This window comes from Anopheles darlingi, chromosome 2 (assembly GCF_943734745.1).
Source record: "Anopheles darlingi chromosome 2, idAnoDarlMG_H_01, whole genome shotgun sequence".
NCBI classification, from domain to species: domain Eukaryota; kingdom Metazoa; phylum Arthropoda; class Insecta; order Diptera; family Culicidae; genus Anopheles; species Anopheles darlingi.
The window spans coordinates 22,954,403-22,980,902 of record NC_064874.1 but is presented as its reverse complement, the minus strand read 5'-3'; the positions used below and the strand labels follow the sequence as shown (position 1 = coordinate 22,980,902).

Sequence of the window (26,500 nt, the reverse complement as noted above, 5' to 3'; positions counted from 1 at the left end):
AAGCGCCATTCATGGTAAATTCTCTATACGTAGCGCACCGGAGACCGAGGCAGCAAACACAATAGGTGAGGGTCAGTCATCGCGGGGGTAGCAGCAGAAGTAGATGCACAACAGTTGGCAGGACAACGACGCACACACAGCAACGTATGGCGGAATCTGGTGAAATGGTGAAATGAAATGTTTGTTCCGCCACAGAGCCAGAAGGTTGTTGCTTTGGAAACTCATTTCTCTCGCTCCCTCGCTCCCTGCCAACTCATGGCCTTTGTGCGTTGTTGCTAAGGGTTGCAGCCATGCAGGGCACGGGCAAGCAGGAGGTGAACACACACACACACACAGACATAGGGCTTGGGGTGCACTAAGGTGGCTGTGGACGGTGGATGGTGATATGGTGAGATGCTACTAGGCAAAGCTTTGCTCTACACATTGACTGCATTAGACGGAGCAGGAACACGGCACGATCACTACTCCTTCACCGAGTGTGTGTGTTCATGTGTGTTGGTTGCAACTCACGAAAAGTTGGAGCAAAGTTGGAAAATGAAGCTTCCTGTTGAAGGTAAATATGCTGGATGAATGTGGTACGGGGGTAACATATAAACTGGCGCACAACCGGCGAGAACAACAAACAATTGACCAGAAGAAACACAAAAACGGTTACACGGAAAATTGAAATTCGTCCATGGCGCCGTGTCAGACGACCTCCCGGGCTCCCGGGGACAAAAGCAACGAAAGTGAACGAGAATCGTCTCAAGTGGAGCGCCCTGGAATGGGTAGTTGGCTGTGGAAAACGGAAATAACGGACGAACGGAGTGCTTTGATTGTGTTTTTTGATATTGCGTGTGAGTGTGTGTGTATGTGTGCTTTGTGGAAACAGAAGAAACAAAACTGACGCAGACGGACGGAGACATTGAAACAAAAGAACAAGAAGAACGACAGAGAGAGAGAGAGAGAGAGAAAAAAAAACAGTACAAGTAGTAAAAGACAAGAAGCTGGGATGCGGCTGAGATGCTGTTTGAACAATTGACCACGACAGTGGCGTTGGTGGCGCTGGTGGCGCGCACGGACAACACGACAGCAACACGATGGCAACACGGCCGGCCAAGGCGGCTGCGGCGGCGGCGGCATCAAGCGACTTACTGAAAACAGTGCGGACGGGTTCGGGGTCGAGCTGGAAGCGGCCGCCGTACTGCCGTAGTTGAACTGGGTCTGATAGCTACTGCTGGAGAGGATCTTCTTGTGTGCTGATGCATGGGCTCGATAGGCACTGACACTTAGTTTCATTGTTGTATGACGCGGGGACCACACGCGGGTTACTACGCGGGCACTAGCAGGAACACACACACACACGAACGCACGGCCCGGGAGGCTTCACTCTACTCCAAACACTCCAACAAATACGCCACACGAGGCGCGTTCTCACTCGGCCCCCCCTTTCCGGACACAATAACACGACTTTCGTGCACACACAGACGTGGGTAGATAAGGAGCAGCTACAAGCCCTGGGGCTGATCCTCGCTTCACTTTCTGCTCCTTTGCACTGGAAGTTTGCAGCAGCCGGTTCCGTTTCGCAAAGGAAATAATTGAAATAGCACCTGAGGGTTGCTGCGATCTGCTTGGGGCCGCGACCTCTCACTTTTTCACACGCTCTGCCTCTCTCTCTCACTCTCTCTTCGGCCTCCTAACGATGATGGTTCTCGCTTCTCTCACTTCACCTTCGTTCCACCTGACGACGTACTGTTCTTAAGGTTGACAGTTGACACTCTTGACTCATCACTTTACGGCTTGCACACAGTGTCACGGCGACACACAGAAACACACGCGCACTCAACACAACACACACACAGTAGGCGTCGTAGTTGTAGAGGAAGGAGGCTACTGCTGCGGAAGGAAAAGAGACGAAATGGTGCTGCACCACCACACACCCGGCAGTGACGACGATCCCACTGCGAACACTGCACACCTTCTCACGTCACCATTGGCCTCGCGTAATGCCGTCGGTTGCCGGAAACAATAGTAGTGTCGCTTCGGTGCGCCACGCTAGAGGGCGCCTCGAGCAATGCAGCCATCATCATCGTCCTCGTCGTCGTCGTCGTAGTAGTCGTCGGGGCCGTCGCCGTAGTAATGGACGCTGCAGCAGTCGCCATTATGGCCATCGATTGGATCTGGCTGTTCTCACGCTAGCGATGGCGGCGGAGTTGTCGCCAAGGTCTACTACAGCTGCTACTGCTGCTACTGCTGTTGGCAGCATGGACGTCATGCGGGTTCCGGAGTGTTGCATAAACCGTGTACCAGGTGCCGCCGCCGGCCTGGATGGTGCTGCTGAGTAGGAGGTTGATGAGATTGGTCGAGACTGGAACTGGAGTGGAAAAGGAAAAGAGGAGAGAAAGAAAAAAAAACAGATAAACGTTACTCCAGTGAGTCCGATAAACGGATAAGCCGCGGGCGCCGCTGACAGCAGCTGGTGCGCTTTCCCATTCGCGCACACTAATACCACTCCCTTTTTCCCCACATCCTTCTATTTCGTTGATCGTGATTAATGAAATTAATAATAATCAGTGGCGGCGGAGGAGTCAGGGCGGGCTGCACTACACCCACCAAGTATCCCCTTGCCAGTCCGCTCGTCCATTTGGCTCCATAAACACATCATTATCATGATGGAGCGAAGATGTTTGTTTGCATTTGCAGCACATCAATCTAGGAATTAGTGGGGATATGCCATTCGTGATTACGATGTTTTTGCATGGCGTGTATGTTTGTGTGTGTGTGTGTGTGTGTCACTTTGCATCATGCACACCGGAAGGTATGCGATCTAATCAGATTAACCGAGGATCAAAAGGGGATTTTCGGTTAATTTGTGTCCCAGAATTCATGGGAAAATGCAATAAAGGCGTGGGAAAGCTGGGCTTCCTACTACTGCCACTGTTACTACTACTACCACTACTACTAGGGCATTGGTTGAGCGGGCGTCCCCGATTATTACGAGCGCGCCAGCACGCGGAATAAATCAAACATGAATAACCCCCCGTACGCCAAGCGCGGTCCAAACGCCTTGATACAGGCCACCCCTCCTCCACCACCACCACGGCTCAATACTCGATAAATCGTGACTGCTGGCAATAATGGGATGAAAAAGTGGCCGTTAATCGATTGGTTGCGTGGTGGCCGCGTCCGCCTTCGCGCCCAACTTTTGGTGCCATTTTCCCGCGATGAAATAATGGCCTTCCCTTCCTTCTCCACTTATTCCTCATTTATGTTTCTTCCGACGGAACCGCCTTTGGACCGCAAAGAGGAACCTTTAATGAATGTTTCTAGTGAGGACGGACGGGCGTTGGACGGCGTTGAGTGCCAGATTCATCAAAGGTCCTTTTGTAGGGGGGGCCCACAGCCCACAATCAGCAATTCGGCAACCGGCTTTCTATTATCATCACCATCGGGCCAACGGGAGCCATTATGCGAGACAGATGCGCGCCCTCAGATAGGCCGGAGGTTGCTGGCCGGGACGGCACACCACGCGCAAGATTGATGGTGTGTGCGAGGTTTTGACAGGCCACCAGACAGGCACCATGCTTAAGGGAGGATTATGGTCATCGGAGTCCCCTTTCCGCAACTGAACTACTTGAACTGCCCTGTGCCGATCGGTGTCGGTGTGAATCGAAACGATCATTAAACCGCATTGATACCGGCATGTTTTCCGGCATACATTCGGCACCACACAGCCTACCACCACGCCTACCAAGACAACGACGACAAGGCGAGTTCCCACGGCCGGGTTTCGGTCAAAAAGACGCATCAAAACACGGTGCGATACACGCAAATATAGTCATCAGGCAGGAGCCCGGGATGGGGAGGGAAGTGACTGTTGATGACTTGTTATTCATGTTTTTTCGTCCTTCTTTTGGGAAGGAGGAGCAGGAGGAGGGAGAGAGGCAGGATTCTTTGTCACTTCCTCGATGTGCTGGACTATTGGGAACCCATTGTGAGTGTTGCGAGGGAGGAGGAGTGAGCTTGTATTGGCTTAATGTCTTGATTATTCACGGCATGAGGTGACGAACCGTCATAATGGTCTTTATTAGAAACGTGAGAATGGGAAATGTTTACCACGACGGGCGCCATTGCATAACACCTCCAGTGGCGACGACATTGGCGACGACGACGACTATGAAGACGATGATGATGATGATGGGGATGGTTTTGCATATTTCTGGATTCGATCCGAAAGATATAAATCCCCACAACTCATATTCATAATCATCGCCATCGTGCTATTGCTGAATAATTGCTTTCCGATCTTGCTTTTCGCGATTGCTTTGATTGGCAGTTTGAAGGGTTTTGAAAAGTTTTCCAATTGATTAATGGACCGCCCGCCCCCCCTCCCGATGGCGACAGGCAGAGACATTAATTATGCAAAACATTTTGACAAGTGAGTTATCCTTTCGCGTTTTGCGGCAGCAAACGGATGAATCCAGTGGATGGTTGGGGTATGGGTGTTGTGTCATACTTTCTTTTATGTTTGACACGAATCATTTACTGCGTTAAAATTGATTGAATGTTAAGTAGCACGCTACATGCTCATCAATGGGGCATTTGGAGTGGATTCTGGTTTGAAAAATGATAAAAGTTTGTTTTTTCCCAATAACGCATTCGAGCCATTCCGAACCGGTCAATCAATGAAAAACAACCCAATTCTCGTTGCCAGCAGCATAATGCACACACACACACGCACGCACACGTGTCCACAAAACTTGAGACCAACAGATTTACATTCTCTACTCTCGCTCACTCGCTCACTTATCATTCGATCTGTCTTCGGCGGTAACAGCGACAGCGGGAGGTCATAACAACCAATCACGCAACTTTCCTCCCAACCAACCAACCACTTTTCCAATCGACAATCGTACTACCATCTCGAACCTTCGCTGTCAATGTGTGTTTACGTCTTCGTTCGCTCTCAGGACCGTCCGTGGTCCGTCCGAGATCACCGATCACCGAGCATCGCTCGAAAACAACAAACCACCGGCGACGCAAACTTTGTCCGCACCAAGTCCTGCGTACGTGCGTGCGTGCGTGTGTGTTTGGATGTATTTTTTATCATACCCATTTCCGGTACCGGGGGTTAGGGTTTTCGTTGAATTATGTTCACCCCTACGACCCGCACGCGACATGACCTGCATGCCCGGCCAGCAGCCAACAGCCAGTAACCAGCAGCAGCGAAACTTTCCATCAAAACGAGCGAAGGAAGGGAAGCTTCGAAATCGAATTCGACTCTTCAACATGGGTCGTTCACCGTCGGTTCACCCGGAACCGTGATCCCGTATCAGTTGCTGGACAGCGGGCTGACAAGCTGAACAGTAATTCTGCGTCGGCGGCGATGGCGGCGGCCACCAACTATTGCCACGCTCCATTCTGTGCTTGAATATGTTTCATTTTCTCCCTTCCGATCCAATTTACAGCTGTGCTTGTGCCTCTCGTGTGTGTGTGTCCGTTTGATTTGATCCTTTTACTATCAGGAAGGAAGCTATCGCTATCCGGGCTGGAGAAGCAAAGGTCGTCAAAGGCGGGATTGGGAGCTTTATTTAAAGTGACTGATTTGACCGCTTCCCAAAAACACCCGAAAATATGTCATCATGAGTTAAATGTTTAACCGGAAACATAAAAACCAAAGCCAAAGGGGTGCCGAGAGTGCCGCCACTTCGCGTGTTGTGTTGTTACTTTTCGATTTTATGTGGTAGATAATGGACCGGCTGTCATTACAAATTCGATTCCAGCTCATTCCGTTCCAATTACTTGCTTCGGTGGAATGGGATTTTTTTTCGGTGGTCAATTTCTCTCCCTCTCTCTCTCTCTCTCTCGGGGAATTCCCCGGTGGTCACTGGTGTGAGCCGAAGTATAAAAACTCCAATATTACAATTCATTCGTTAACGACTCGCCCCATAGCCCCGCAAAGAAAAGGACAACAAGCCACGGCCAGGGTTGTAGCCTTTTTTACGACTATCCACCATTTACGGGCCCCACCTTCGCGGTACGGACGGACAGATTGATAAGCTGCTGCGTGATACGCAATGTACGACACACGTTCCTTTCGGTGCCCCCTTTAACTCCTTTACTCCGCTTTTTGGGGTGACTTCTTCCGCGACAGTCAGGAACAGAAATAACGAAGAGAGAGAGAGAGCGAAAACGGTTCTTCCGGGTACTTCCGGACACTTTTTTTTTATTATTAACGATCCTTGTCCAGCCTCCTCATGTCCCTGGGAGTAACATTTCATTGAGCTGGAACGTTCGGAACGGGAACCATTATTGGTTCGCTCGTACGTCCGTCACACCGTCAACGCGGCCACAGTAAAGGAGCTGGTCAACGGTGCAATGTTATCTTTATGGGTCTTTTCACCCAGGCAGCAGACCAGGATAAGTGCCCGGGTGAGTGTGTGTGTGTGTGTCCAGCAAAGTTCGGACACCCTTGTCCGGCCGTATGATCTAAATTTTCCGTCCAAATGAACAGCAAAGACGGCAGACCGCAAGCGAAGCGAAGGCAACGTAGTTTCGGGAACAAAAAAGATTTAATGAATGATACCGATGACGATGATGACGATGACGATGGCGATGGAGGCCACCACTGATGTTGTTCGGTTCGGGGTCAAGGAGCAATCGATCCAGGCAGGCGGAGGATGGGAAATCGAATACCGTTTCGTGCCGGTATCGCACGCAATCCGACGGATCCAAGCAGGCGATGACCCAATAACCGACGAAAACGACGGAGTCCGGACCATGGCCATGAAGATTGAAGTACCAGAATTTCATGTTTCCTTTTTTTCGTTCGTCAGAAGTGGCCAAGAACTTCTTTCGGGGGCTTGTTGTTTTTTTGTTTTGCGGAGAAGTTTTTGGCGCTAATTGAGAAAACCTGCAAGGTGTTTGATTAGGAAACTTTCGAAGCACACTCCGGCAGGGGCCACGTCGTTTGCCGACGAGCTCGAGGTCCATGATTAGGTCGTTTGCTGCACGGGAACAGCAAATGTTGTCTTACTTGTTCTCGGTTCGATTTTTTTTTGGATGAGTTTCGGTTACGATGATTTGAAGCGCGGATTCCGCGCTGTCAGACCGGGTTGTCAGACAGATTCGCGGCACAGATTATCGATCGGCGGTGGTCCCACAACATCCAGCAGCGGCCCCCAGCATTTGCATAACGTAACACGAAAAGGGTCGTCGATGCCGAATCGGATGCAAATCGGATGCAACCGGTTTACCGGTATGACGCGGTGAACGGTTCTGCAACGGCAACAAAGCAATCTGCAAACCAAAATAAAAGAAACAAGAATCGACGGAATTCCGTTCCACGCAGTGCTCGGCTGTGGCCCATTAACAGGTTTTTGTGTCGGGTCGACCCGATAGGTAACCATCATTTGCAATCGTGCATAATGTGAGTACACGGTTGTTTATGCGCATCTCGGCGGTATTGTGCTTACTCTTTGACATAAAATGCAACATAAAAGTGTTCTCAAAAGCTGGGACTTTTTAATTTGATCTTTCTTTCTTTCTTTCTTTCTTTCCTGCGCTCTGCATCGGCTTCAAAATGATTCCGTGTTCGAACCAAGCACTTTCACCACGACAGAGGCCGACAGAATGCAAAACTGGTCCTGGTTCTGGTTCCTGCAGCCAGTTGCTCGTCAATCGTTGATCGTTGGTGCAATGTTTTCGCGGTGGATGGCTACGATAGTGGTGCTGGCCCTGGCCCTCATAATACTGTTGCCCACTGGCTGCCTGGCCGGTGCGCAACCGGACGAAGAGTTCATTTGGGGCTACCGTGACGACAGCAGCCAGCGTATTTGCCACTCCGAGTCGATCGTTGTGCCACCGACGTGGGAAGCCTTTTTTGCCTTCTTCCGACCGGTCACACGCATCGTTGCCTTTACGCCACCGAACGTAAGTACGCGCCAGTCACGCGGAATACTGTTAGCTGAACCCCTCTAGACTGACTGACGTCACCGTCACGATTATCACTGTTGCAGACCGATCAAGCCGTACGCTACATACGCGTCTGGACCGATGCACCGTGGCATCGATTTCGGGCGCAACTGGTACAGGGTGGCGTTGGTACGAGGGCACCGGCCACCACCATCATCCTGCTGCACCGCCACTGGTTACTGTTTGTTAATATCGTAATTTACTGTTCCATTCCACCGACGTAAAGGAGAGCGGAGAAGCGGACTGAACAGTTCATTAAGAAGCGAACGCAAGTGCAAGATTCAATAAAAAACGCATATGCTCTTCACAAATCCATGTCACAACCCCCTTCTGTGCGTTGTGCTGTCGAGAAGGAGAAGAAAGAACAGATTGCGTTTCGATTGTTTTCGTACACAGCGGAGCATTGTGCTTCGAAAGTTAGTTGCCCAGACATTCAACGAACCCCGAACTGGGTGGAGAAATCCAAACAAAGGTGGTTCGTGGGTTCGCTGAACATCACAGTGTTGTGGTGGCATCCCTCTCGAGGGTGTAAAATTCAAATTTTGTCAGACAGCTAGTGCTTCGTGGTCGACGACACCCGAACGTGGTGTTCCAGCTTTTGCCTCCCCTTGGTAAGTGAAATTCAATCTCACCGAAGCTTTGGGAAGGAAAATTGAATACCGAACGCAGCGTGTGCTGTTCGCCTCGGCATCGGAATGCAAGGAAAACAACCCGAAGCTTATTGTTTCAACCGTTGGCACTATGTTGGCACCTTTTTTTCGGGTTCAAACATGTGAATATCCCATGTGTGTGTGTGTGTGTGTGTGTGTATGTTATCGCTAGCCGTACGTAAACGGATCGCATCGTCCGTAGTGGAATGTTGTAGATGAACTAAACGTCCGACCCGACCGTGTCCGTGTTTGGCTCGAGAAGCTAGTTCATGGTATTATGGAAAATCCCGAAAAGGTTCTTCGAGATTAGATCGCGTGGAATTCTCGTTCTGCTTCTTCTTCTTCCCCTTTTTCTTCTTCTTCTTCTTCTTCTTCTTCTTCTTCTTTGCATGCTGCGCGCCCTTGGAAAGGTAATGAAATTTGAACCAAAGCAGGGGCTCCAACAAGGGTTCCTAACTAAAGGCCCTCGGAAAAGCGCTTGGATGGCGGCACGTGTGGCAGAAGCCAAAACGAAGAATCTCAATAAAGGAGACATTTTTCAAATGCTCCACAAGATGCTGATTAGTGTCACCTGACTGGACATTGGGAGGGGGGTGGGGTGGGATGTAGCTTCCTTCCGGAAAGAAAAACCCAAAAAACACATCAACCACCACACGATGACCCAAGCGGCGATCTGCTGGATATTCCTGAATGGGGGCGTCACACCGATGACATGACACTTGATCCCGGACGGTGGGCTGCGAGTGACGTTTATTAAACAAATAGCGCCCTGTAACAGGACGCTATCCATTCGGTAACAGGAATCGTGGGCGAACAGTGATCGATCCGAATTTGATTACCATCGCTCTTTCAACATGTTTACGCGAATCAACCACAGACGCAGACGGCTTTAATGCCATTCACTGTAAACTGTTTGGTACGCACGAGCCTACAATATACACTCCCAAGAGCACATACGTCCTTTGATGATAACACAACGAACACTTCAAACGAAACACAGGACCGGTTGGACGGAATTAGCATTTTAAATTAGATTTGCCGGCAATGTTACGGTTGGCGAGCGCTTTGCTGCAATCAACCTTCAAGAGACCCCCGTTTCCACTGGACTGCGCGGCACAGAACATTGGTTTCTTCCTCCTTCTCCTTCTGGGAGATCGGACAACCAACCCTCGAAACCAACGAACTCGATCCCCATGAGAAACCTTGTGACAAATGTTACATCCATCTGAATTCATTGTCCCTAAAACTTTGGTACGGTTCCCCGGCACGGGCCCGCCCTTCGGTGGCCACTGCTGATTCCGAGATTCGGAGATCCGCTCAAATCACTCGGAAACCTCCCCACATCCCACTTGGCCCCGGCCCTTCTGGGGAAGGCTTTTGGGCAGGGCAAATAGAATTATTTCACATCCCTTGGGTTACACCGTTGAAGAGTTCGGTGCCGGAGACTGTGTGGCGGAGAGGACTGGCCCAAAATATGGCCAACAAAACCCCCAGACGCACGACGCAACTCTCTTCGGCAACATGCGTGACAGGGAGTGAAGTTTGTGCTTTTATAGTTTTCGTAAACAATTTTCCGAAAGATCGAAGGCGAAGTTTCACTCGGAACTCTCCCGTGGGGGGACGGGAAAACATCATCAACATCTTGTAAGGCAGCCTCGATGACGAGACGCTGTCCGTCCGTACGGTTCGGTTGCCAGGAGACCAACTTTACGTCAACGCAAGTAGCCTATTAAGGATCACTTTTTGATGGACCCGGTCCCGGGTTTCGCTTTAAAGTAGCGCTTTAAACATTGTGTACCGCATGTTGCCAGTAAATGGTGGGCGCCTTTCGGTGGGGCAAGGATTCGCTTCACGGCCTGGGCAATATTTTAGCTAAAGCTCCTTCCCCGGCCGTAGGATTTGTGGAGCTTTGTTTTTTTGGGGGAGGCCTTGCGTAGGGTAATCGATTCTGGATGGAATGATAAATTGGGCCATCATGCTGCTGGTTATCGGCGTTCCTTTTGGTCAACCCCTATAGTTCGCCCTCACAAGTCCTGCGTCCGACAAGAATGTATATGCGCTGTAAAACGAGTAAAACAGTCGATGGTTACTACAGAAAATATCGGCACGACGATGGATGGCGTGTGCTGTGCTGCATCAATTTATGCAACGCGTCCAAGGCGATTGGCTCTTATTAGAACGTTGACGTCGAGCGTAAAAGAGGGGGCAGAATGGACGCAAGATTGCGGCTATTTATTCTCCGGGTCACGAAGTTCGTCACCAGGGCGCCAGGGCATGTGAAATCATATTTCATAGCCTGTCAGTTCCCGTTTTTACGCATTTCTAATACCCGTGCCAGTCGGACGTCTTCTCACTAACAAGCAACATCCCAACACGACTCCCGGGAGTGTCCTGGGAGCTGGAGAGAAAAAAAAAAACACACACAAAATGAAATCTTCAGCGACATGGAAACAATGTACTACCCTTGGCGTTGCAAATTGGCAAGCCATTCCCCGGAATGGGGGGGTGGAAAGTTCCGAAAACTTTTCGCTTTCGTTCTTTGTTGTTGTTGTTTTTGGTTGGTTTTTGTTTGAATTTCACTTCCTGTTTCCGTGCGTCAGGCGCACTTTCGATGTAGGGATGGCTGTCACGCACATTTTGCCAATTTCTACGCGGAAAGTGAGCTCCATCCAGGAGAAAAGTAGGTCAAACGGTTGTTTGAACCGCCCTTTGCCGGAAGTCGTTCGGAGAGTAAGGGTGGTGTTGGTAGTGGTGCTACTGCTGCTACTGTGTGCAGTGCTCGTTACAGAGCGCTGTCGATGTGTCATGTTTCTGTTTGAAGAGTCTGGTGTAATGAAATTCGCCGTACCATCAACCAGTCAAGTTCGTTGAAGGCTCGCGAGTGCCGGATCGTTGGGAAGATCCTTTGATCAAATATTGTGCTACGTCTCTTGAGCAGGACTGTCAATATTTTTTTTTTTCGTACCGTTTTTGTAGTAATCCTTTTATAAAAAATTGGATGTTTGTATTTTCAACACTGTAACGTTGCCTTCAACCAAGTACTTCAACCACACGAGATTCAATAAATGAAAATCGGAAAAGCATAGCATGCTGTTTTACGAACTGTGTTGTCATGCAGCGGGTAGACGTCCATTTTGCATGCTCATTGTTGTTAATTGCTCCACCGATGCAAGCTCCACACACATGGATGGATTAGGAGTTAAGCTAGATAATCGTTTGCCAACCGCAGCACAAACTTGGAAGCTCAAGAACCTATCTGCTGTATCTTCCCACGGCTTTGCATCCTCTCTCTCTCTCTCTCTCTCTCTCTCTCTCTCTCTCTCTCTCTCTCTCTCTCTCTCTCTCTATCTCTCTCTCTCTGTTTCAACCACCGCGCATTAGGTTGCCATGCTTGTGGGCATCGTAATTGCTGTGGTACTGGTGGTCACGGTGCCAAACGCCATCCGGAACCAAAAAACCGGATCGTTAGACAATCGTTTTGCTGGCGCACCATAACTCAAAATGGCACCCGAAAGTGCCGAAAACGATGGTCGAACCCGAGCAGGTTGGGTCTGCAGAAACCAACAGAGAACTCGAGTTCGGGGGGCTCCACTGCCGCTGCTGGCGTAATCTCGTAGGAAGGATCACGAATGGAAACCAGAAAGTACACATGAGACTGAGATTTTCCAAAGATAAACCTGTTCGTTAGTCCAAGGTTGAACTGTAAACCGTGAGCAAGAGCAAGCACGAGTTAGTGGTATTTTAACGACTCATACAATGTGCTGCTTCGTGTAAGTGAGCATAGAGTAGGCAGCAGGGAATGACATAATATGTTTGCTCGCCATTTAGGATAAGTAGAAACTCGGTGTCCACATCGTGTGTACTGCAAGAAAGTGCATTTAATTGAATTGTTAACCAAAACCTAACTCAATAACATAATATGAAATCAAATACTCATCATAAATAGAACGTTTTACATTAAGCATTCATTATTTATTAGACGACAAACAGTGTGCTTCTTTAAAATCGTTCTCCCAATAATTTATGACGCATGTGATTATGTTTCACATTTTCGAGAGAATGTTGAGCCCCCCACCAAAAAATTGCGACATTATCACGACACGAGCAGCAGCGTTCTTTGCATTCACAAACAGAAAAGTGCTCAGACAGCCCGAGAAATGCCCATGCCCCAGACTGGTTGTCCTAGCAACCTTCTCCGTGTTCGAGGTTCTAAATTGAAATTTATGATTCGTATGGTTCGGTTTCGGTGCGAAGACAATGTTGCGCAAAAAGTACGTGCGTTTCAGGAATGTAAATCACCTCATATTTGGTTGCGTGCGTGCGTAAAATACCAGTCTCGAGTCTCGAGACGAGGGCGTATCAACGGCATCAACGAGTCGCAAAATCCTGGTAATTAATTCTACAGAATTCAGTCTCGACGTGGGACACACCGCCACACGTATCGTTATTTAAAATGCAACCAACCATAATGTGGCAGGGAAATCCTTTCGTGTTTTCACGGGGGTGTTCGTTTATTTTTTTTCCCAGTTATTTCGTCGAAGTTTTGTTGATTTTATGCGGAGCATCTTATGCTGTGCTTAGCAAACAGACGCCGAGAAAAAATGGGAAAGAAGTGGATAGCTTCCATAACGGCGCGCATTGATTCGCGCTACAGAGCAAAAATAAAAAGCGATGGAATGGAGTATGCGTGTGTTTCTACAAAATAAACGTCAAGAAACTCATGAGCACCGGTGGTGGCTGAGGGAGTTTTAATACTTAGAACTAACAATGAAAACCGCGATGAGTAAAGTTGCTCGAAACTATTTTCTGCCTGTGATTCTAGCGAGACACTCGTTCATCTTCCCAACGTGTGCTACATCATTGTGGAGTGAAGTGAAATCGAAAAGAAAGTTGACGCAATGTTGATGAGTTTGACGGATGTTGGGTTTTATGATGTTGTCTTTGGCTTTTCTATTCTTTGGTATAAAAGTACTTCAAGCAAAGATTAATATTGGGGGATTAGCTGAAAACACATTCAATATTAATTATGATTTACGTAGCTCTATTCAATGCAGCTCTAATAAGTTAAACAACGCTGTACAACAATAAAGCTAACATCTCTTCCACGAGTTGCAACATAATATGAACTACCTGAGCAACCGATGGAAGGCTACTACGTTTTGCCTCCCCATGCTAAGCCCATGTTTACTATGACCATAGGTGAATGGGAAACGAACAGCCGCTCGTTCTTGATATAGAATTGCTCATCACAATAGCCACACGAACGAAGGCTCTTGCCCCTAATCCTTCATTCAAATAGTGACAGCCCGTCTGCCAAAGCTGCCCACAGTTCCATCTCTGGCCAGGATGCTTGATACGATGAGTGAGAGCCTTTAAAGGCAGGAAAACGATGAGTCAAGGCTAAAACTAAACAACGACATTCTGTACAAAAGCTAGTCAGCTTACTTTCACAATGCTAGGCGCATGTCTACGACCATGCGAATGAAGGTCAAGAGCTGAATAGCTCGTAGTAAGAAGTAATACCTCCCCCGCCCAAAACAAGTGAAAGAATTGCGCTCAACGGACAGGATAGTGCTTTTTGCTGCAATGGCCGTTGTATTCCCCGAGCGGAACATACATAAGCGTAAGAGGATTTGTTGTTAAAGCCGTATAATATTTAATGCATTACTGGCATTATTTTCGACGTTAAATCGTTGTATCGTTAAACTTTCCGAACTATCATCTATCAAGGGAACCAATAGCTTAAATACACTTTAAGCTTTTATTGCTATTACCACCATGTTTTTATTGCTTCGAATCAATGGCGACAGAATCCGCAACCGGGGCAGTTTATTCAGTTGTGTGCGGCTTCCTAATCGATTTATGGGATTACAAGAAGAGTGAAGTGGAACTTTTCTCAGTTTTCTAAAAATAAATCCCGCTCCAACATAGACCTTGAGCAAAGTGGCCGATCCTTCGTCCAGCGGCACCAGGAAAGGGCACCAGGAAAGGGCAGGTTAGGGTAGGTGGACCTGTCCGCCAACAGATGGTTTCGTACGTGTCACGTACAGACATTAAAGCGAAACTTCATCCATTTCTTCCCCCCGAAAAAGAAAAGCCCTCCTCCCGGGTTCTCCCCCCTGTCCCACTGGTGTGAAGACGAGACGTCGGGTGTCGTCCGTGGACGTGACGCTACACAATGAACCGAGTTCCGAAGGAGTTTCACCAAATTGCCGTCGGAATCTGGTTAAGTGGGGCCCACAGTGGGCCGCCTCGCTTCTGTTCGTGCGGCTCCTTCTTCATTGTGGCGCTAACGAGCCTCTTTTAGCGGCGCAGCAGGTCGAAAATCCAATTTCTGTTTCTGTGGTGTGTAAGTCTAAGCCACCGGTACATGCTTGGCAGCTGGAGAAGGAAAATGGACCGTTTACCGGTCTTCATGTATGTTGCGTGACAATTTCGGAGCGATTTTGAGGTTTTTGGTCGGATCTCATCCCCGAGCGCAGCTGGAACGTGGAAAACGTGTGATAAGTAAAATGTTTTGCGAAACGTCCGGTCTGTGAAGTGAGTGAACATTAACTTTAACTCGATGTCCGAATCATGGAAAACCCCCCGTGGGTTTTACTTTTAATTATTCGTTAGGTAATAGTGTAACGGGCGGCAATCGTTAAATGACCGGACCGGAGAAAGGAGGAGTGTTTTCGGGGCACGATAAGGAAATAATGTCCCTTTGCCGTTTGCTGCGTTAGTCGCGTGTCTCATGCTGTTTGTCAACTTCGGGGCAATCCCATTACGGAAGGATAATCAAATTTATTTCAGTAACACAAGCTCTCCCCGAGAGAAGTGAATCGAGTGAGGGGCTAGCAAGGGAAATGTTGAGATTGAATCAGTTGTTGTGTCCTCGGCAAACCTTGGCAGTTATTGTTGTGACATTCGCAGCAGCAGCAGAGGCGCAGATTTGAATTAAAATGTTAAATTATGTTTTTGGTGTAAACGAATTCGTAGGGTTTACCCCTGGTACGTATCTGAGTAATATGACAGTAAGCATTTTTTAAGTTTAAATGATTCAAAAAAATTGTCTTGAATTCTACTTAGAGGCTTAGAATTGAATTGGAGATGCTTCAGGATATGAATCCGCCAAGGGCCACCGTTCCTCATCCCGAAACCCACGGAAAAGGCAAAATGAATAATGCATCTTCGGCACAACAACATAGCAACCGGCGCCTTCGCCATATTCATTGATACTCATTCATACGGCCATTGGTTTGTCGTTTAGACACTTCCCTTCATATTGTCATCATCATCATCATCATCATCATCCACATCGTCTTCTTCTTAGTCGTTGTCGCGCTCGTCGGTTGTGTGATTGTTGTTAATAAATAATAAACAAGCAAATGGACGATGCAGCGCGCATCATAAATGCGGGTTGAACTAAATCTTTTACGATGCTTCTCGATATGACCAATACTCCGCTGCACGCCGTCCGTTAAACAGCAACCGCATCAATCCGCCGTCGAGGACGTATCATCGAGAGTCGCTATTATGCGAACGAGAGAACCATTTTGCTGTGAAAGCTTCCGTAGCCCCCTTCTGCGTCCCCGTCCCCGGGTTTTGCTGACCTTCCAGGGTGAGGAGGTCGGTAACAGCCCACTGATCCCGCTATCCGACTGTCACAGTTCCCACTGTTAGCCCAGCTCGGCAGCATAATACAGCCGCGTGAGCCTTAGTCCATAGGCCATCGATTGGTGTCCTCAACGCGGGCCTCTCCGCTCCACGCTCCCCTGGCGTGTGGTCGTAAGCCTTGAATGGTTTTAACGCCGCCAGAGCCAGATCGTCGTTGTCGTCACGCGAGAAGGGAAGCCATCGTTAGTGACAGACAGAGCAGTGGATCAAGGGGGAGGGCGTTGGGGTGGTGAGAAGATGGGTAGGCGTAATAATGGATGGAGAAAAATCATATTCATCCCATCCAGCTAAATCATATTCCTATAACAGACAGCCTCTGAGCTGTTCTCTTTTTCTCTCTCTTTCTGTCTCTCTCTCTCGGCCAGTCCTTGAGTCCTCCACTCGAACGGAAGAGGAACTCTTCCGGACCGTACTTGGCCTAGGGCTTCGGCGAAGACCGGGATTTGTCTTGAGGAGGGCGGCCATTGCCGGGTTGCTACCGTTGCTACTAGCGCGTAAGTGTAGAGATCACCACCACCGTAATGGTCGTCAGTTGAGTGCGATATAAATGGCACATATTTTATGCTGCTACCTTCGACCGATTCCGTAGTCCATCCAGGGAACCCCGGGGAACTCCGGGGAACGGGATATGATGAAAAATCATAAGCACCATCCCGAACACACTTACTCATCCATCCATCCATCCATCCATTCATCCATCGAATCGAATGGAATTGAAAACTGCCTTTTGGCGTGCCTGTCGAGATAGTAGTAGCTCGAACCGGGGGTTTTCCTTATGCGCGGCTGTCACATGTGAAGTGATGAAGCATAAATCTGCTGAACCATAATGCTAGAAACGGCTGCAACGGCTGGCCACTGGTTGTTGGTTGCTCGATGGTCTTTTGCTGAGATTTATCCCGTCACAATATTGCGTTCCCGGATGTGTCATTCCGGTGCAAAACCATTCCGGCGGTTGAGACAATCCCATCCCATCGATGCTGTTTATCGCTCGGAGACCACCGGCTGGCGACCAGGCAGATCGCTAGCGATGCGAAAGGATTGCGCAAATGCGAAATCCTTTGGCTTTGGTTTTCGGTACTGGAATGACGATGATAGCTGCAGAGTGTTTGACAGTTTTATTCGGCGATGAGCTGCAAAGTGGCGATAGGGAACTGACGATGCGAATGGTACGTTGTTTATTGAGGTTTATGTTTCACGTTTCGTCCTTTATTGTCCCTTTTCGATGGGGGAATTTATAGCATAATATTCCACTTCGATCGTGTATGTGTTAAAATACGTTCGAATGTATCCTATTTATTGTAAAACCATTATATTTTCACGAAGTTCACGAAGGTGCAATAGATCAATTATGTTACCTCAAAAAATGCTTTCGCACGGTCTTATGCAATCGCTAGAGACAGCGATAAAGTGATCCATCACGCAATATTCGACCCCGTATTGGAGGCAGAAAGCGTGAACGTGAAGAGTGAAACATAATCTTCCCCGCACCCCCTTTCTGGCTTTCCTTTCGGTAGGTAATCCAACATACATTCCATTTCCGTGAAGGTTACAGCGTGCAAAAAGGAGTTATTTTTGGAAAAGTAAAAACCGGAAATGACCGGATTGATATGGCTCTCAGCACACCGCACCATCTGATTTATCGTGAAATGTGCTGCAGCGCACTTGAAGGAAAGGGAGGCCCATCAATCCGTCGACCAACGATGATGATTCCTCATAAATGAGCCACCGAGACGGCTACTGACCTGCTTATTTTCCCGATTCGCTCCGTCCAGCAGTCAGTCAGGGGATTTTGGGCCCCTGAATGAAGGCTGCGCAGGAAATGAAGGAAGGGAGAGGGAAATCTCGCCGTCAAAGAAAAATCGCCATCAATGTGGCGTGGCTTCGACGCCTGCGGCAACATTAACCTAACGTGGTGAGTATCTATCGTGGGCCGAGAAGCGAAACGCGAACTGAACCAACTTTCAACTAGCGCCCTGGTCATGGCGATGGTCTGGGTAAACCCGTGGCTACAAGATAAACATGATTGATGACCCCACGGTATCAGTGGGCGTTTGCGTAAGGCAGCAAGTAAGCGTGTGAGAGAGAGAGAAAGGAGCGATTGAAAGGAGGCGGAAGTCAAGGGCGTTTTCGTATCTCCATCGCCCCCCCGATGCGGCAATACCACATGACGGATCTCATCGCTCGTGTGCTCACTCGCGACCGCTTTGTTGACTTTATGCTCATCGATTTTCCTTTCCTACTTTTTTCCTGCCTCATCCATTTCCCGTTTCCCATGTCTCCAAAGTTCATCGCTATTTGTTTTACACATCGTCATTAAGCATTCAATGGCGGTACTTCTTGTTGCTGCTCCTGCTCATGCTACCGGTTCTGCCTGCTCAAGCTCGCTCGAGATTAACGTGCATCAGTAGCGCTGCAACTGACACACACACACACAAAAAAAAAACAATCATAAAACCATCGGAAGCGCAAGTGATGTGCAAGTTTGTGCGAGGATGAAATTGAACTACGCCAACGCCAAGGGATCCCACGCGATGACACGCGATGCTGTTTTACGAGCCACGAGACGCTGGGAAGAAGTTTTGTAAAAACGGATCGCAGATGCGCAGCGTTGACAACGCGTCTTTGCGTCGTTTTTTTTTTTGAAGAAAAGAAGAAGCATCTTTCGCTCGACTAGCATGTCAGGGCAGATAGATCACTCTCGGAGAAAGATAGTTTGTTGTAAAAGAAAGAAAGAGAGAGAGAGAGAGAAAGACAGAAACCCTTGGAATGAATGATCTGGTGGAAGTTTTCGAGGGAATAAATGGCCAACAAAAAGGCTCCTCGATAACGACCAACGACGACAACGATGACGACGACGCCGAGACGATGATGCTGATGACAAGCGCCAAGGCAATTGAGGTGCCTCGGTCCTCGGTGTGGCCTTTGCTGATGCTGAAGTTGATAATTGAATTGAAAATGTAAAACTTTTTTAAAACCCCTCCCCATCCCATCATTAAGCTTGCTAGGAGTGAAAGCAATCGAAAAAGCTTTGTTGAGGTGGCGGACTAGTGGGGAGGGAAGCGAGACGTCGGCCAATTGCTCACTGCTACTTCCAGCTCAGCTCAAGCTCATTAGGAACGCAAAATAGCAGATAATTTATGCCATTTTACTGCCAGACTCGCCAACTTTGTTTTTCGCCAACGGATTTGATCAGTTTTGGGGAGATTTATTTCGCAGAACAGGCTGGGAGCGGCTCGAATTCATTGAAATTAAGGTGGACTGGAACCCTCCCCCCTTTCCAATAGTTCTGTAACTTCGTTTGAAGATCGATTCTCATTTCTAATTAACCATTGCATGCTATGCTGGCTTGCAATGCCCTAGTTCCCTAGTACTGTAAGTAGTATGCGTCACCTTCGCTGACGGGAAATAAGCTTCCCGTCTAATTTGGCGCCCTCGACATCATGTGTGTGTGTGTGTGTGTCCGCTTCCGTCGAGCGCGCAAAATGGCCACCCGGCCGACTGTTCACTTCGTGCCAACGCAGCGAGCGTAGAGACCTTGAGAGGATCAAAGCAAAAGGATGACCTTTTTCCAACTAGCTGCCAGCCAGCCAGCAAGGCAGGTCTTTCCAATTTCGTTTAGTCAAATTGTCGGTGACACCGCACGGACCGGTGGGTGGGCCATTTGTGGTAAGACTGATGAAAGAACCGAGCAGAGGTGATGGTCACATCACAATATCCTGGTAGCAACGTGCGCAAGGTAAACCGATGCCGTACCTACATCCATCGCATCCACACACATGCACACATACACATGAGTCAGAATTAATTAATTAGTGCCATTGTTCCTAGCGACGACGACGACGACGACGACAACGGTGAAGATAAGGCAGGTTATTGAGAATGAAAGAACCTCACGACAAGCTCGCGCGACCAAAAGCAGACAATTGCAGCCACCACCATACCACATACCACGACATGCTTATCTCCCTTCGCCTGTCAGCTTACTGCAGCGCGAACAGTTTGTTTCCGTTTCCGTGGACTGGGATGTCACCTTGGAATGTCTGCCGTAACCCTCGGTACTCGGCGGTATTCTCTAATTCTTTTGTGGTTTCAATTTGCACTCACATACGGTGGTGGTGGTGGTGGTGCATACGGATGCATATACTTCTTAAAGTGAACGCCATCAGGCCTGTGGAACCTTTTAAAGGCTACCAAGTGTGGTCCCGAAGTAAGCTCCTAGTGCAACGTCATCAGCGTTGGCGTTGGATTTCGTTTTTTTTCCTCCTTCGAATGACACGACGATAAAAAGCGCAACGGTGGCAATGGTATCGTGATGGCATGCGAAACGACGATGGCCTCACTGACGGGCGTGTGTGTGTGTGTGCCGTATCATCCGAAGGACACAGACATATCGGCCGGAGCTTCTAAAAACCTCTCCTGCCAGTAGTTCCCCTTTTAGCTGTCGCTTTGACATGACCCTCTTGATGCACTGTGCACTTGAAGTGATTGAAGTGTGTGTGTGTGTGCGTCTGCCGGTAGTGAGGGACATCTGCGGGTATGTGGTCCATCCAAGCTACCCATGATTAACACTTGGGTGTCAAAAGCCAGAAGCCGAAGCGAGCGAGCGAGCGAACGTCTGCAGTTAGCACGTGATGATGCACTGCCACAAGGACGCGTGGCAGGACGCGCATTCCACACATTCTAACCCGGGGCCACTTATTTGCATACGGCATACATACATACATACATACCCTGGTGTACACCGGGGGCGGGTTGACCCGTTAAAGTGCAATGTTAATGAGGTCCTCTGGCAGGAAGACACCAGAAAATTATGGTGGGATCCTTGAAGTACGACGAAGTCACTGGCGACAAAAAAAAAAGAGGTTGACTTTTGAATGGGAGCTGGAACAATGGTGAAACTCAAGAGCCCACAAAAGAGGTTAAGTCGTCGACGTCGACGGTTACTGCGGTGACGTCTGGAGTACATTTGCTTCTCCATCTTCTTCTTCTTCTGCTCCTTCTCGATACTGTCACTGTGAAGGAGCCACCAAAGGGGAGGCGGTCTTTCCAGTCAGCAAGTTAACCCGGAACTCACACGAAACACTCCACGCTCGATTTATGATAAGTGATTGAGGCCTCACCTCCTACCGGGCCTCCTTAGCGACAGACGGATATTGCGCATCAATCAGCGAGAGTCTTCCCAGGTCCGGGAGGAATTCACGAGCACGAGGTGTCACCGCCCCCGGGAGGGATGGGCTGAGCCATCATCAGTTGTCCCAAGTGTCACACTTTTGACAGCAAACAGCCGCCATGTTGCGGGGAACGGCGATTCACACCAAACAACTGCTGCTGACAAACGAGACGCCTACGAGGCTTCCGCTGGTTTGTGCCTTTATCATGTCTGTTTCCAGCTCCTGCTGAGTCCTTTTGAGTCTAAGTTTGTGGCGTGCGTGTGTGTGTGCGTGTGTGCGTGTATGAGTGTGTCGTGCTGATGCCGAAAATTCAATCGGATACGGGTTGTTCAATTTCGCATGTCAGCGAATGTGTGTGTGGGTGAGCAGTAGTAAATCGGTGCGTCGTTATCATCTTCGAACTCACTCACGGCCCTCAAACTCTCATTCCACACAACCACCACTACTTGCCATCAATCAAAGTGTAATCGTCGTCAAAAAATGTGATTGTCCTCCATGGAGTTTCTCAATATTTACACACACACGCACGCATGGGCAGACACATGGAGATGCCGGTGCATTATGTTGGGGGGCGGTGGTTCATCCTCATGCTGAGCCGCCCCCGCCCAATCCATAATCGTAACACTCGCACACGACCACCGAACGGAACTTTTATCGAGCCGGCGAGCAATGTTGATTGATTTCCTGCAGACAAAGAGAGAAAAGAGAGAGCGAAGAGAGCGAAGAGAGCATTCACACATCGGGAACAGCTTCAAACACACACACACCCCGGGGGCAGTATCGACGAAAGCATGGAGCGAAGCGAAGACGAAATCGAATATATTGTGGCGAGGGCCACCGCCAAAAAAGGACGTTCGGATCATCGATAGGCGCATGAGTGATGATGCTCTCGGCTTTGGGGCTTGGATGTTGCTTGGAAAACATCATTACCTTCCTCCATTATGGCCACGTGGCCTCTCTCAGGCCGGCAGCAGCAGCCTAAACAATCTCGAACGTTCGTTCCTTTTTTTTTTTTACAATTTCGTCCTTTCATAAAGCTCGAGCCAGCAGCCGCCCAAGCTGCATGCGTCCTTACCGGTTTGCTGTGGCAAAAATTATGCTAACGAGCTGTTAATCCCAAACCATCGTTGTTTGCCTTTGCGCTGCTGCTGCTGCTGCTGCTGCTGTGTCGTCGCACCGTTAGCCTCGAACAGGATTTATCAGTAGTCGAGTAGAGACGTACGTTGCTCGTGATACGCGAAGAAGATGATGGCGGGTCGGAGGTCCCAAGGACAAGGCCATTAAAGGATAAAAGGGGTGTTAATAGATTTAAGCAAATAATAAACGCAACACACACACACACACACACACACACACACACACACACACACACACACACACACACACACACACACACACTCAGGCAGATAGAAGACAAGCGCGAGACGACAGAGCTGACGCGGTACGAAAGGTGCAAGGATCGGCCAATAATGTCAACGATCTCCACCACCTCCTTCTCCTTCACCCCGGGCGACTAATGAAGAGGACTGATGCGACGAATAGTCTTGTTAATTTAAACTTTGTCCATCTAATGGCAGCTGTCAGACAGATCAGACCGACCGAGAGTGAAGGTGTGGGACTCGTGATAAAACTTGCGAAATTAAATGCTGCTCTGGCTAGGTTCGTTAGTTCGCTCTCTTCCGAGAAAATGAGGTTCCAGGAGCACCGAAACGGACTAGCTTCTATCCCACTCACTGCACGCCACCGCAGGGAATGTCGAAATGCAATAATGGAAATGGAAACATCATTAAATCGTCACAACACTAACCAGCGTAAACATTTCAATCAGCAAATCATAACTTTTATCCTCCTGAAGACGTTCTCGGTTTAAGAGGTTCCAATTTAATTACAGGCGACAGCTGCTGGTCACAACAGTCTGGACACACAGCTGGACAGCTTCGACATGCAGCTGTTGCTGTTGCTATTGTGCTGTCCGAAATGGATTTGACTTTTCGGTGACAGCTTCGGCGCCATTTTCATTTTCCATTTTCTGTTATTACAATACAATCTGCTTTCGCTTTTTCCTTCCATTTTCGCAGTTTTCTGCTTCTGTCAAACGACGTAAACGGTACATGCGGTGTCATTACAGCAGCATTTTCATTCAATTTCCCACCCAACCGCACTCCAGAACCTACCAGAAAGTCACCGGTGTTCCAAGGGGAACCAAGGTACATGAATTTTAAAGACCTTTTTTCGGGAGGCTTTTCGAAGAAGATCAACCTAACAGCAGCAACAGCAACAGCGAGGTCGCTAACAAGCGGGCGTTTGTTTCCGAAAAACCGGTGCTGGTTACATCATCAAAAACCTCCCCCCAGGGGGGGGAGATCGCAACAGTGACTACCAGCTGGTGGCTGTCGACGGCAGTTCTAACGAGACCGAGAACCATCGAACGAGCGGCCGTAGACTGGCCAGATGCGAAGGTGCCTTCCAATTTCCATTCCAAAACGCCGTCGGTAGCATTATGCTTTTCGGTGAAGGGCAGGACACACTTGCTAGCAGATGCTTCAAGCCAAAAAAAAAGCCCAAAAACCAGGTCAGAGTAGTAGGGAGGGTTGGTCCGTACCGCTCCGTCAAGAAGTCGTCGTGACTGGACCACTGGAAGGGACGCTTGGAGTTGTAGGCAGTTTGCCAAAGCCTTTCGCTCGCCACAACTCGATGCTCGATGGTTGATGGGCTCGCCTCGCGTCTGTCTGGCCAGTACGATGCACACGAAGGACACACACGACAGGACGGTGGTGCGGTGGATACTACTGGATGTGATTCAATGGCGACATTACTGCAGCAGCCTCCCTCTGTCAGATGTAAGGTCAGCGGTGCTAAGGTCTCTCTGTTCGAGGGGTTGCCTTTCGCTTGGTCTGGTCTTATGGTCTTTTATATCCTCCGAGCTGATGGTGTTGATTGTTTGCCTCTTTGCATGACCGTTTCAATGTCTCGGAGCTGTCCTCGAGTCCGTAACGAGCAATCGAGGGACGTTCTTTTGCCAAAAAATACTGTTGGTCGTCAACTTCACAGACACTCATTGTTGGAGCAGTTGTCCTAATGTGAATTCGTTGCCAATTCACACACACAGACACAGACACACTTACACACCAAGAAGAGCGAAGCGAGCAACTCGTTAGACGATGGCCTTCCGACACATTCGAGACGAAGGATGTCATTTCCGCTCTTTCTCTCTCTCGCTATCATTGAGCATCATCAAAACAAACGTATTGTTTCGCATTTGTTGCGCTCTCGGGAAGTCAAACAATGGCAAGACAGTGATGGTCGATAGATCTTTGTCTTATTATTTGGTCTCGTGCAATCATTCCCCTTCGCCACCGGCCGCAACTATAGTGACTCGTAGTGACTGGCCATGGGAAACGGGATCATGTCGGATAAAGGCGATTAAAAAATCATATAGCACACACAGCGGAATGAATGATAGCCCCACAGCTAAATCAATATAAGGCATCCCACGCCAGACGGGTGCAGAAACACTCACCCACCCACCCAGCATGCATAATCCCGTTTGGTGCCAACCACCGACCAACGGCGCCCGCTGGCAAGCGGATCAATATTGACTGGCAAGCGCATCGGATTGGGGATTGGCGAAGCGAAAGAATGCCCTCAACAGTATGTGCCAGAACGCTGTGGCCTCGACCGGAAATTGTGACAGAAAAAAACAACGGCGAGCACACTGAAAACAATGCACAAGTAATGCAGAAAACGCTGGGAAAAGGGGTCGGGAGAATCCTCGGTTTTGTAAGTTTTTCAAGAAAGCTTTTCTAAATTTTTGGGAACAGCTCATGACATAAATCTGGTTCCGGTGAGGTTACAGGAACGTTCGAGCACCTCAACTATGAACAGAAGGCATCAATACAAACGATCAACATACCAGAGCGGCACGTGTGGATGCATTGTTCGTCATGCACCGTCGGAAGCGAAATCCTTGGAGGGATGTTTTTTTGAAAAAGTATTACCCACAAGCCCGAGGGGTTTTACGAGAGTCACGCTTTGCGTCCGGTGATGCAATACAGAAAGTCGAACGAACCGAACGGAAAACCAGCTTTCCGGTTCCCAGAATATGCCATCCCCTCAGGAACACAGCAGCAGCAGCAGCGAGCACAACGAGAAGATTTCACTGGACGCTTGGATCATCAGTGTTGACCAAACACAACTGAACAAACGTTGGCACATGTTCTATCCAAGCGAGCCATGGACTTTCCCATGCACTAACATACGTACACTCGGACGCATACGCTTGACAACTCACAGCTCTTCACTGCTCCATGATCCATGTTTTGTTTTATCTGTCGGTGCGGGAGGGATAGAGTCCGAAAAAAAACGTCCGAAATTCAAATCCCTGGAGCACTGCAGTGCAGCATTGACGTAGATCGTTGCACACGACCACACACGCCGATGGGAGTGTAATACATTTCTTGCCAAAAAAAAAAACCACCACCATAGGGCTTGTGTTGAGTGCTGATTGCGATGTAGAGGAGAACGATCATACAACGAAAAAAAAGGCAAACTCTAGTGACACCATCATCAGCAGCAGCAGTACCATTTGCAGGACATTGTCACAGGCCGGCAAGATTAGCTGCTGCCTGAAGCTGAAGCTATAGAACGTACCAAGCGTGGTACAGGATGCTCATCGAATCGGTTGTACTGTGCTGGCCAACGATTGCGTTCTGCTGCTTGTGACTCCGTCGTTTTTTTTTTGTTCGTTTGATGGAAGGAAAGACGATGCTGGAGTCAATCAAACATTACGCTGTTCTGTTTTTTACGGTATCGCTTACCAGGCCCGGTTGTTGGATGATCGTCGTGCTTGTGTAAAGCGTTTGCGGTCAACGTGTGGAAGCTTTTTTTTTATCGACTTGACTTCGTGTTGCTTTAAACTTACACTCTATTATTTATAAATTTGAATTGTACATTAACTTTCCAAATAGAACTTTATCTAGTTAAGTTCTTTGGAACTGGCCATCGATCTGCAAACTGTTTCTGTTAAACAAATCATGAAATTCGAGGTGTGAAGCAACGTTCCATCGA

General features: G+C 48.7%; 2 protein-coding genes across 2 annotated transcripts in view; both read right to left on the bottom strand.

Moving 5' to 3' along the window:
• The window catches only part of LOC125950168 (uncharacterized), a 94,874-nt gene that overhangs the window by 47,320 nt on the left and 21,054 nt on the right, over positions 1-26,500 (bottom strand). The window contains 1 exon segment of the mRNA XM_049677872.1: positions 1,135-2,353. Coding sequence (XP_049533829.1) covers positions 1,135-1,247 — 113 coding nt within the window. The 5' untranslated portion in view covers positions 1,248-2,353.
• Positions 1-26,500, bottom strand: part of LOC125950219 (uncharacterized) — a 486,985-nt gene that overhangs the window by 448,036 nt on the left and 12,449 nt on the right. The window lies entirely within an intron of this gene.